This window comes from Lissotriton helveticus, chromosome 1_2 (genome assembly GCF_964261635.1).
Source record: "Lissotriton helveticus chromosome 1_2, aLisHel1.1, whole genome shotgun sequence".
NCBI lineage: Eukaryota > Metazoa > Chordata > Amphibia > Caudata > Salamandridae > Lissotriton > Lissotriton helveticus.
In genome coordinates this window covers 37637131-37649803 of record NC_136058.1, presented here as the reverse complement: position 1 = coordinate 37649803, position 12673 = coordinate 37637131, and the positions used below count along the sequence as shown (strand labels likewise).

Genomic DNA, 12673 nt, shown 5'->3' with positions numbered 1-12673 from the left:
TATTGGTGGCATCTACTCACTGCTAGATTGACTTTGTCTAGTGTAATTATCAACAGTACGTCTGTCTCTGAAACGAGGGTAAGATCTTCAGTTTGCATGCTATGGCACCTGGGGTGTGGATCTTCAGATGCCTCAGTAAAACATGTAGATGGCTAAATGGAAATGTCCGTGCTGGAATTATGTGCAATAGCAAAATACAAGGAGTTCACCACTTTCCAAAATATAATTGTGTCTTTTTCTCATTGGCCCTGTTTAACTGTTACCAGGCATCCTATCATATTAAATGTTTCCTTTCCTCAATCATGGCCTTGTACAGGCATCTACAGCACCTTACTACCTCCATATCCCTAGGAGAAATCTTCAGGGCATTTTTTACTGTCTGTGTGCTTTGGAGCATGGTCCATCAAACCATTTGATGACCTTTGCTGGGAGGTGCGCCACAGGTACTCTTAAGAGTTCAAAGTTTCGCCTACATGACCCTTTATTTGCCTCCAAAATATCTGAAGGATTGGCATCACTGTCTAGGCATGTCACAATTTTACTCTTGCTACTCCCCACTAGACTTCTTAGCAGCTCCCCCAAATCTACCTCTGCCTACTTACGTCTTATGGCCTGTTTCTTTCAATACTCTATAGATGGAGTAGTATAGGTGGATGTGGAGGCCACAAGGCCCAGAAATAGGGGCTTGTGGATTGTGGTCACTCTTTTCGCAGGGGATGATGAAGTATTTAGACATTTTCTCTCTCATCTCCACTGAAACTGCTATAAAATCAATTAGGCTGCCATCGCCTTTCCCTGTGAATGAAACTTGTCTACTAATTTCATCCTTCGCCCAGTCAAAATTGAGCATGAGATTGTGGTTCACCAAAAGAGTGTTTATTGTGTCACCCAAAAATTGTGGGTAAAATGGAATAAGTCCACTGGATCAATCTCCTACAATCCACACACGGAGTCACAGGAAAATGGACACAATCTATGAGTAAAGTCTATTCCCCACAATATATGATAATCCCCCTGTACTGTGTCGGGCGATGGTATATTTTCCTATTAGGTTCAGGTTCAGACACTGTTCCACTGTACCCCGGTGGCTCCGGTATCCCAACTGGCAATTATTTAAAATATTTTCTTCCTCTGCCCATGCCCTGATTTTATTAAATAAAACTCCTCCTAATATTTTGAGGGTATTGTCGATTAGTGAGATCGGCCTATGCACTTTGGTTACCAACAGGAGGGAAGGTCTAATTGCACTGACATTGCATCTGGTTGATAAAACAGTGCAGCATTAGTAAATGGGGTACAATGTAGTGTCTGCTATGGGGTTATCCCAGTATCTGTTCCAATAGTTGAACCAGTGTTTGCTCCATTCGCTGCCCCTTGTCGATCTCTTTGCTTGGTTATCTGCTCCACCTTGTTAGCAGAGTGAGGCTTCCCTCCCAAAGACATGGGACTGTACTTGTCAGATAATTCCTCCAGTTTCCTTTTGATGTCTTTCAGTGTTAATTTAATACCATTCAGACTTGGGACTACTGGGCGGAGCAGTTATGCAAGAACAGACTCCATACATTTTATAGATGGAATAGCGATATCAATCTTATCTTGTAGGGGCGTGATTACTTTTAACCGGGGTGTACCAGTTATCAATTCAGTAGTATGGGACCCTTTTTCCAGTGTCCCGCTGTTTCTGTGTATGCTTTGCGACAACAGCAGGTTCCCAATGCTGGATTTAGTGTGTTTTCCATTGCTCTTCTGCTTCTTAGTAAGCGGTAACCCTATTGAGACTTCCCAGTCCGTAGTTTACTCTCATTCGCCTGCACGATCTCTAGTACACCCCTATGTACACATGAATTGTTCATTTCCCTACTGCTACTGATGTTCTGACAGCCATCCACCTCCTTCAGCACATCCCTGTGTGGATGGCCCTGTGGATTCTATGCACTTGCACTATTGGGCAATATGTCCAGTGTGGGGGAGCGACTCGCGGAGGCCAAAGTTAAAGCTTTCTTTGTAGCAGACAGCCTCCCTTCGGCATTTTCAATTTCAGTATTAATGATGCCCATTGCGTTACTCAGAAAGCTGGTAATTGAACCAGCTGAGGCCCGTTTCTTACTAGCCATAACAGACGCAATAGGGTCATCGGATTTTCTCTTACGCACGATGGAACCCTAAGCGTCTTCACCATGAACTCTGCACCGTGGCCTCACCTCTCACGGCCAAGAGGGGGGGCCCAGCCCAGCCTCGAGCGAACATGGACAGGTGCAGACAGGCCCGTCCTTAGCCTGGGTGTGGCCCACGCGTGCCCCACACCGCTGTGCGACTTCAGGTACTTTATAGCACTCTACAATCATCGGGAGGCAGCTGGACCCTGGCCCTTCTTCTCAGGCCTAGGGAATGTGGGCTTTGCAGTCCCTCTGTTTAGCAAAGCAAAATAGCCAGCAATACGGCGTCCCTCACTTATAAAATCAACATGGTTCTAGACCGATCTACCTGTAGCTGTTTTTCAGTGATAATACACCACACTGCAACCGTTTGAAACAATGTCTGTCTGCATTGAACCTCAATGACTTCATTTTATGACTCATCAGTTTAAAATCCCTGGAATCGCATTTTGATAATACCCCCCAGCTTCATAACCCAGTGTCGAAACCCAGTGTCCCAAAACCCTTTGATAACACCCTTTGATTGGAAGAAACCCTCTTATCAACAACGGTGTATACTTCACAGAGTGAATTTTTCTCTTCCTGACTCAGACTTCAGAACTGCTCTGCTCATCCTAATCTTGTAACACTTCTTCAGAGCCAATACTCTGCTTGTTGGGTTCATTGAGTCTCATTCAATCCCCTTGTAGTATATCTTCAATGCTGCTGTCTATCTCTTCACAGACTTGAAGACGTTTGACAGGATCACCAGCGCTCTCGAAATTCCCCTGGGTCTCTCTTGCTACACTCATCACTGTTTGGTTCTGCTTCTTGATATTCAAAAAGGTAAACTCAAGTTCCCCACCGTGCATGGCAAAAAAGTTCAAGATGTCCAGTAGGCTATGCAACATCAGCTGTGGTTACATTGCCAGGCTTGAGAAAGAAGAAAATGACATGACTTCAGACCTTCTTCTAATATGGATCAAGGATTTGGATTTCAGTCAGTATATGTATTCAACAACCCCCTTCCCTCATCGCCCACAAAATCGTTAAAGATCCATCTCTTCAAACATTACCTTGCTTTTGAGTAACCACCCAAGAGTTTGGACAGCTAGTGAAGAGAAGCCAGTCCCTGTAAGTCACTTAATTTTGTAAAGCCCCTTGTAACCTGCGTCATTTTCCATGTGTCTTCACTATCCTACCTACTAATGACTTATTCACTTCTGTGTCCTTCATTTAAACCCTATCCCACACCCTAAATACCATTCTCGTATCATTCTATTACAGCAGAAGACTACACTGATTTCGTTCTCTTTATAATTATTCTTGTATGCACAAAATGGGCCAGAGTTATTATTGTACAATCATAGTAAAAATATTGTTTCATGTAAACTGATAAATACATAATTACACTGAGAAATGTAGAAGTGCAAATAAAACACATACAATTCTCTATTAGTGTTTGTCTCCAAAATTTCGTCCAAGTAGCTTCCTGTTTGTTTATTTTGGTATATTAGAACAGAAGTACAGGTATGTGGAGCTCTGTCTAGTACCTCAGTCATAAGTGCAGTTGCTGTTCATTCCTATCATATAGTTTTCTCCCTCTCAGTGAAACATGAGGAGTTTCTGGGCAGCGCCAAGGTTGACAGCTAAGATGAAGAGCTTACAAATTGAGGAAAAAATTTATTGGTATTGTTGATGGTATATTTGCTAATTTTATAAGATAAAGCGCCTTCGCTGGATTGAGGATACTGTTTATTTCAAGAATATATGAGACTAGTATACATTAGAAACCACGAAGGTGTATTTAAAATGTGAAGTTCATTACAGAAGGCAAAAATAATGATCAGTCAATATGCATAATAAATCAAATATAGAGCAGCTTAATGCTCAAACATATGCAGCAGGTAATATAATATAAAGTCAAGTCTCAGAGAAAATATTCCAAGACCTAAGCATGAGACACACCGTCAAGGGTCTTTTCTCCAAGAGTCAGGGCAAACCCGACCAATTTGAGATCCTTTTATATAACAAAGTACAAACCAAAAGTTGCGCAGTCAACACAAATTGAACAAAATGTAGCAAGACTCAACCAATCATAATACAAACTAGCATCATTCCAACACATCCCTAAAAATAAATCAATTAGACCCTGCTTGACCGAATGTTATCGGATGTCACAGTACAAATCTAGTTACACACAAAGCAATGGCAGTCTTTGACTGAATAGACCCACAGAAAATGGTCAGGAAAGGGCTTACAAAGTTAAAATTGATAAGAAAAGCTTCCTCTGGAGTGATTTGAGAATAGCATGTCAACACAGAACATTTGATTAGTCCACATTTTCCTACATTCAATAGGAAGAGAAATGAAAACACATCATGCAGATGTGTTGTATTCCAGATGGAGTTCTGCCTAGTTTGCCCAAGCACAAGAAAAGACGATTTTGTAAAGTGCAGTGAAATGATTTTAAATGCAAAATATTCAGGACACTAGACCAATATTATTTGTTAATCCAAAATAATGAAAACATCTTTATCAATATCCACAAGACAGATTTTTTTTTTGTACGTTCAATTATGATATCTGCCAGTTAGCAGTTGTGAACAGGATCACCATCATTCCTGTTACATAGAGTAGGTTCATAGACTTCATGTCAAATTTCAACACTTCCTTTAATAAGGAGCCAGTCTCTGTTGGAGTGTTCATTTAGGCTCCAGTAGCCAACACGTTGGACTTCTTAAGTTACCTTGCATACTAGCTTGGGCTAAGGCAAACGGAAAGCGAAAAAAAGTAGTCAAATGTATAAGGACAGTATTGTACATCGTATGAATCTTGCAATTGAAGTATGACCCAAGCGAACTTTGTGCTGTAAGTTTCACCACATCCATTTTTGAGTTACATTACTGTCCCACCATCTGTCTTTCTCCTCTTCCCGTGCTTAACTGGATACGAGGCTTCATAATATAATTAGACCCACTTATGGTAATCTCTGGTGCAGTTTAGCTTGTTCGAGTTCATCTGGTACCATTAATCTATGAATATCTCCTCATGACAAAGTAAGAGCTACATGGTTTTGGAGAACAAAGCATATGTATATGTAATAGTTCATGATGATAAGCCTGTGACTCACAATTTCCCTTTATAATTCCTTTGCTGCTGGAAGAGTATATGCCCGCTTAGCTGACCAGTAATGTGAAATGACTTTTGAAACAAACGTTGGAGACTCCTGCCAAGGCATAATCTGATGCAAAATTGGCAATTTTTTGCACTTTGTCAAAGTATTATTGCTACCTGTGAGGCACCGATCTATTTGGGTAATCGCATCCAGAAACTCAAAATAATGAGTGATCAGGAAGCAAACTTTGGATATTCAACATTTAATGTATATAGGATGCCCATCAGCATCATATTTGTGTGAATTTGCATTAATCATAGACCCCCTATCGCTATTGTTTGGAAATGAATAAGAATGTGTAGTTTCAGCCTGCTGAAAATGGTAGTTTACAATCTGCAACATTATTATGTGACTGAAGTCCTGCTGAGCACCAAGCTTGCTACCACACCAGCCTCTTTCAGAATATCATTCCTAATCTCTGCTGTAATGTTTGATATTGTTGTTGTCCCTGTTTGTTTACTGGGCCAATCAGATTATTTTGGTTTCCTCTTGGATAACTAGATAGCAGGAATCGATATCATGTGGCAATCATTAATGTATTTACTCCTTCTTTTAAAAGGCTGTACGGAGTACCCACTGTTTAGAGGTCCCGCTAAGCAAAAAAGGGAGACTGATGGTGAATGACGAATATATTGACTACATTGTACAAATTGCCAACCAAAAGATGGAGGAAAACAAACATAGAATTGACAGGTACTGTGTGATCATTACTATGTTCCGTTTGAACACAATTGACATAACAGATTCTTGGTGATTGTGAAAATGAGAATAACATCGGTGTAACACTGATTTATATATAAAAACGGATTATACAGTGCACATATGAAAGTGCTATAGCTCAAGACCAGCAGTGTATATAGTAAGTCATAACTTTATTTTGTTTAGTAAAATATAACAATAAAAGTACATTTAAAAGACACAACTTTACTACTACTAAATGCCTTCTGTGAATACCAAAAGTAGTAAGTTTAGGATTTTATCTCAGTTTAGTAGTAGTAAAGTTAGGAGTTCTCATTTACTAATACTAAATGCCTTCTGTGAATACCAAAAGTAGTAAGTTTAAGATTTTATCTCTGATTAGTTCTGTGAATCGGCCCCATTGAAGTTGAGGATACGATCTGATTTCCTGGAGCATTAATTGAGTCTCTCCTCAACATGTAAAATGGCTTTGATGGTGGTAACAGCAGTCTTGAGAGTCTAGCCAAAAGTGAATTGCTAGTTTTAGATGTGTGAGCACTAGTATGTACAGCAGTCATAAAATCCACAGGAGTCATGACAAATGTAAGCTTTTTGAGCAGGTGTAACTGGAAGGACTCAGTCCTTGTCAGTCTGGCCATATGTTCAGTTGAGCAGCAATGAAAATTACTGATTTAGTGCAGAGGACCAGTGGTGGTGAATCCCAAGTTGGGTCAGGATTCACAAAATTGTTTGTGACATGGTGGAGTCTGTTTCAGTCTTAATTTCAGAATGATTTCAATGTATTCATTTTTATAGGAAGTTTTTCAAGCATCAGATGTTTGATGAGTGGCACACTCTGGGTTGGTGTTATCTACTTACACATGAGTGGTGATGTTGCCTTACATCATAGTACCCTGTGGCTACAGATTGAGTTTAAATAGTTCTAGTGAGCTATACATTCAGGTGGAGTTTATTTTTATGAACTTACATTTTTATACAAATTAAGATTTCTGGTCCTATCCTAAATAAAATGTAGCTTAGTGTTGTGGTTATTTCTGACAAATGCCTATGACAGAAGAAACAACACGAGGAGGCGGGCATCCCGTTGTCCAAAATGTGGAGAATTTCATCCAAGAATTTGAAGAGTTTCCATGTTGTCCTGCATGTGGGTCAGAATCCAGATTGAAAACTGCTTAGTGGGTTGTCGTTGAAACTATGCCCAAAACATTGGGTTTAAAAACCTTTCAAAGATCGTCATAGATTCTACAATTCTCCATTATCTATCTTTGGTTTTCCCAGGAAATGTGTGATCTCACCTGATTTAACGAGACAGGGCATATATCTTTTATTGAGAAGTTAAAGATTCTTAGACTCACAATGCTAATTTGGTGATGTTGAATCAGCGCCTTTGACACCGTCCCCCATCGAGGTTTCCTGACCAGACTAAGTGAGATCGGTTTGCGGGGGACGGTGTTCAGTTGGTTTGAGTCCTTTTTGGCAGACCGTCATCAAACGATCTGGGCACCCCTTTTTCCGCCGCAATGCCGCCATTGGAGGTAGGAGTCCCCCAGGGCTCAATTCTGAGCCCTACTCTCTTTAACATCTACATGGCCCCTTTGGCGGCACTGGCGGAATCTCATGGTGCCCAGATTGTTTCGTACGCTGACGACACCCAGCTTCTCTTTTCTTGCAAGAAGGGCTCAGACTTCAATGCGGAGAGTATTAGAGGTTGCCTCGGGCGGTGTTTGAATGGTTCCAGCAGAACAGCCTCAAGAGCAATTCAGATAAATCCGAGGTGCTCTTCTTTGGTTGTCCCTCTGACCTTAGGTGGCAGTCTTGGTGGCCTGCCTATGTTCTCTCCCTCCGCTGTTTCGGACACGGCCAAGAATCTGGGAGTGAAGATTGACAACAGTCTTACCTTGAAGCCCCAGATTATCGGCCTAGTTGGCAAATGTTTCGGCATCCTCAAAATGCTTAGAAAATGTCTTCCTCTGCTTTCTAAGGCTCATAGGAAAGTCACCGTGCAGGCATTAATTGGCTCTTGTCTGGACTACGCCAAAGTGCTCTACCTTGGACTCCCAGAGTATCTTCTATCACGCTTACAAGTAGTCCAAAACTCGGCCGCGCGAGCCATTTTTGGCTTCCATCGGAGAACCAGTGCAAGCACCCTGTTGAGAACTCTTCACTGGCTCCCTATCCGTAAGCGTATTGTTTTCAAGACGCTCACCTTGGCCTTCAAGGCTCTCCATGACTCAGGCGCCAAGTACATCAGGAAACGGCTGGCTTTCTACCATCCATCGAGATCGCTCAGGTCATCTTCGCTGGCCTTGGCTACTGTTCCTAGTATAAGGCGCGCCCGCACTGGAGGACGCTCTTTTAGACGCTTGGCGCCTCAGTTGTGGAATGCATTACCGGTCTCTCTGAGAAAGATCGGTAATTTGCTGGCCTTTAGAAAGGATCTTAAGTCCTGGCTTTTTGTTCAGTAGTGGGTGGCATCTTCTGCCTGCACTCGGTCTGTATTGGATTCGAAGCGCCGGGACACTCCTCTGAGTAGCTGAGCGCTATATAAAACACGTGATAACATAACATATCTTTCAGTTCACTTTCCTGTATATGAATATCCGGCGATAGGCTGAACAGTGCTGTTTTATAAATCGATGGTACACTTTATTAATTCAGATTTTTTATAATATTTTGTTCACTTAGAAAGAGACAATCCAAAAGATTTTGAAAGGTGGTTAAAGGATATTTTTGACCATTTCACTTGTCATAAATAAGAAAGTAAAACAGATATTAACTGTGTGATCATAAATGATAAATATATTGTAAAGGCAAATACATATTTGACGAAAATAATGTTATATGTCTCCACAGGTTTCAATACGATATGATGTTGTGTTGTTATGGTGTAAATAGTTTAGTCTACTTCCAGTTCGATATTTAATTTGGAAAGAAATTGTAATTCCACTTGGCTGTAGATCACCCGTCCACTAGTAGAGACATTAGCAGGTTGGCAGTTTATATATTCTTCAGTGAGTGGCAGAGTGAGACCTGCAGATTTAACATTTTTGATTCTTGAATGGATAGGATAATTGATATGTAAGATTTTTTGTTGGTACTTTCACTAATCTGAGGATAATACTCATCCAATGTGTTAGTTAGCAGAGGCACTACATAGTGCAACATTTTTAAAGTCTATCCTGTTTATCCTGAGATGCGGAGCTTCTCAAAGCTTGCATGCCATTATCTGTCCCATTGAATGCTTGTTGCGGCGCAGAATTCTTGTGCCAGAGTCGAGTGAGTTTAATGACTAGCTTCAAACTATTCCTTGTCCCAGATTACATCCTCATCCATATTTTTCTAAAACTCGGCTGTTTTTTTTTCTCCCCTCATCCTCATCCTCTGTTCTTCGTTTTATTTATTATTTAACCATCTTGTATACCACGGAGCACCGGAAGGTACATGAGAGTGCTTTTCATAGAACAGAAGAGCTGCAAAGGTCATACAGAAAACACAAATGTGATGGTCAATGCAACAATCATAGAATTAGTAATAGTTGCAGCATCGCAAACGACTGTAGAATGGAAGCCAGTGTAGTGTGAAAAGGAGAGGAAAGTGAGGACTAGTAAGTAGGAGAAAGGGATATAGAGAAGGAATGAACAGGTAGTAGGAGGGAGAGGTCGAAGGTGGTAAGTCAGACCAGAACAAGAGTGATAGGATGGGATGGGGAGAGGGGGCAAGAGTAATGAGTGACAAATGAGACAGAGTAAGAGTGTGGAAAAAGGGAGAGGAATATAGAAGGGTGAGTAAAAGAAATGTAAGGAAGGAGGAGCCAAGTGGAAGAGGAAAGTTAGGAGCAAGATCGATTGCAGAAGCAGGATATTTAAATGGCAATACTTAGGTTCTTGTGGGGAGGCATTGCGTGTGCTGTCCCTAATTCCGCAAGGGGAGAGGCCCAAAGAAGTGAAGCTGCTCTGGTGAAGGACTGATGTTGAGAGTGGGAAGTTAGTAAACGGGATGGCTCGAGAAGGAGGCTGTGTTTTTTACTTCTTTGAGATTTGGGGCTGCCCAACTATGAGGAGGCTGGAGACATTTACCACTTTGTAGACCAAACAGCCCGGCTTTGACTTTATCTGCACTTATGATTCAGTTGTTGTGATAGTGAAATTATTCTCATGATTCATTCCGTACTCTTACTTTATTCTGTTCTCATGATCTTGCGCAAGGCTAAATGCCCTTCCCCATTCAGCTTTCCACCTCTGTATACACAATACAGCACACATTTGTCACTCTCTTAGAATACAAAAAAGATATATATACATCTGTTCTCTTCCTTGCATTGCGTGAGTGAGCAAGATGAATGAATGAATTTATGTGACTACAGTCAAAATACAAATCCCTTCAATGTCATTGTGTTCACTGGTCTAGTTCCTCGCTAATATATATTGAATTTGCGTCAAATATAGCACACACATGATGTGTATGGTATTCTAAAACACACCTGATTTTGTTAAAACTGCCAAATCACAAACTACCACAGACTAATATGAATGACAACTGTTTCTATCTTTTCAGGTTTTACAGCTGCTTGCAGTCTGCACTGAGTGTTACCGATTGTGTTTCCGGTACAGCAGTAGAGTTTCAGAAAACAGGACCTGTGTACACTCGCCGTCGAAAAAAGAACAAGGAGACCAGGAGCTGCAAACCCCTCTCTTCAGATGATTCAGAAAGTGATGTGGAGCTACAAACTGGACTAATGTTTTTCAGTGAAACACATTGATGTAAATGGATATTATTTTAATAGCAATAAAGTATACATTTTAAGATCTTCGGCCATCTTCATTTATTCTGCTTAGTAGACAATATGCAAGTTAATTTGGCTTTTCTTTATAACATACTAAAATGGATTATTCTCAATGTCTGTGCATAATTCTCACTGTTTCAGTTACAATTCGAAGCATAACAAACAATAAAGTTATTGAAATGACGTTAAAAGGTACAGACGCTTTTAACTGTGACATAATAAACAACACTTTTTCATGTCAGTTACATTTGGAAAGAGGGTCAAGACAGTCTATTTCCAACTCCCAAGAAGGTGTGGGCCAAGATGAGACTAACATGAACATCAGGTGAGAGTCCTCTAACCATTATCACTTTCTTTCGGGACACTCTTCCCTAGTTTGGAGATGTGTATCTAGTGAGTGAAGTGAGAAGCAAAGGTGTCTTCATATACACTTTTGATCCATGGTTAGGACAGTACTGACATTAATATGGTACCTAGATAAGATGTGAAGTTGGCAGTGAAAACCAATAGTGGCCCAACGCTAGTAATTGGGTTGAGGCCTTTCCCATTTTTTCTTCAATCATCATGGAAAAGTGCCCAAAAAGGAAGCCCAGGAGCCCATGATCTGCAGATGTAATCTTATTGTAAAGTAGAGTACTAGCCTAAGGGCCAGGTGTAAGAACTCACAGTTTTGGGATTCCCTTATTGCAAATCCTTGCGATTCGCAATTAGGAAAAAGCAAAACGTCATGTATGAAAGTGTTTTGAACACACTGCGATTCCCAGTGGGTCGCAAATGACCTACCTCATGAATATTAACAAGGTAGGTCGCAATTTGCTACCCATAAGGAATTGCAAAAATGTACAGGGATGGTGGCCTGCTGAGGTCAGCAGACCACCATGTCTGTGATTGCTTTTAAATAAAGCAATTTGTTTGTGTAAAGCAGCCCATTTTCCTTGAAGAAAAACTGGATACTTTACAAAAAGAAAAATGGAATGTTTTCCTTCCATTTTTTAAGAGCAGGTAGTGGTCCGTGGGACTACTACCTGCTCTTAAAAAATGCTTTTACAAACGCTCACAAAGAGGAAGGGTCCTTTGGGGATCCCTTCCTATTTGCAAGTGGGTTCCACCTACTTGAAGTAGGTGGTAAAATGTGAATGTTTTGCTACTGCATTTTGGTCTCAAAACATTCGTACATACCGATGCGTTTCGGTATTAGGATGGGTCGCCCTAAACACGCAGTCTTTCTAATACCAAATCGCAAACCCAAATTGCCATTCGGTAACTGGTTATCGAATCGCAATTTGGGTTTGATACACTGAAAAGCCTTTTATGCATTCGCAAACACGCCAATTTGTGAATTGCCCCGTTTGCAACCTCAAAAAGGCTTCATACATGTGGCCCTAAGAGTGCAATTCATTGTAAGTATTAACAATGGGCATTCCATAAAAAAATCAAAATCTCTTGTCAAATGTCGGATCAGAAGGAAGTATGATTTTTGAATGATATACCTGAGCTCAAATAATGCTCCTATTTATGCTGTTTGCAGAGGAGATCTCAAGACTGTATTGCGTACCACCGCTGGGCTAAGAGGTCCCATTTCTTCTGACTACAACCCACAGCCCAGATGATAAAACATAAAGCGTAGATTTCACATGTGAAGTCAGTGATGGCGCTGTTCACTAGTGAATGTTGTTTACGAGACCAAGAGCCCAATGTAATAACCCCTTACGTGCGTCGGACGCACTGGAGCCGTCCGACGCATAAGTGGTCAGGTGCGTTGGACGGCTCCCGCGCGTCCGAGCCATGACCCAGGGAATCCCTCTGGTGCGGGCACCGGAGGGATTCTCTTTACCCCCCCAATAGCCTCGGGAGCTGGGGAAGAGCTTCCTTAGCTCC

The 12673-nt window shown here is 41.2% G+C and overlaps 1 protein-coding gene across 3 annotated transcripts in view; it reads left to right on the top strand.

Annotated features, from left to right (window-relative positions):
* The window catches only part of TYW3 (tRNA-yW synthesizing protein 3 homolog), a 126611-nt gene extending 115790 nt beyond the window's left edge, over positions 1-10821 (top strand). For all 3 annotated transcript variants that reach the window (XM_078668647.1, XM_078668640.1, XM_078668633.1), the window contains 2 exons: positions 5873-6006; positions 10567-10821. In XM_078668647.1, coding sequence (XP_078524773.1) covers positions 5873-6006; positions 10567-10771 — 339 coding nt within the window. In that variant the 3' untranslated portion in view covers positions 10772-10821. The remainder of the gene's footprint in view (positions 1-5872; positions 6007-10566) is intronic.
* Positions 10822-12673: the final 1852 nt, after the last annotated feature.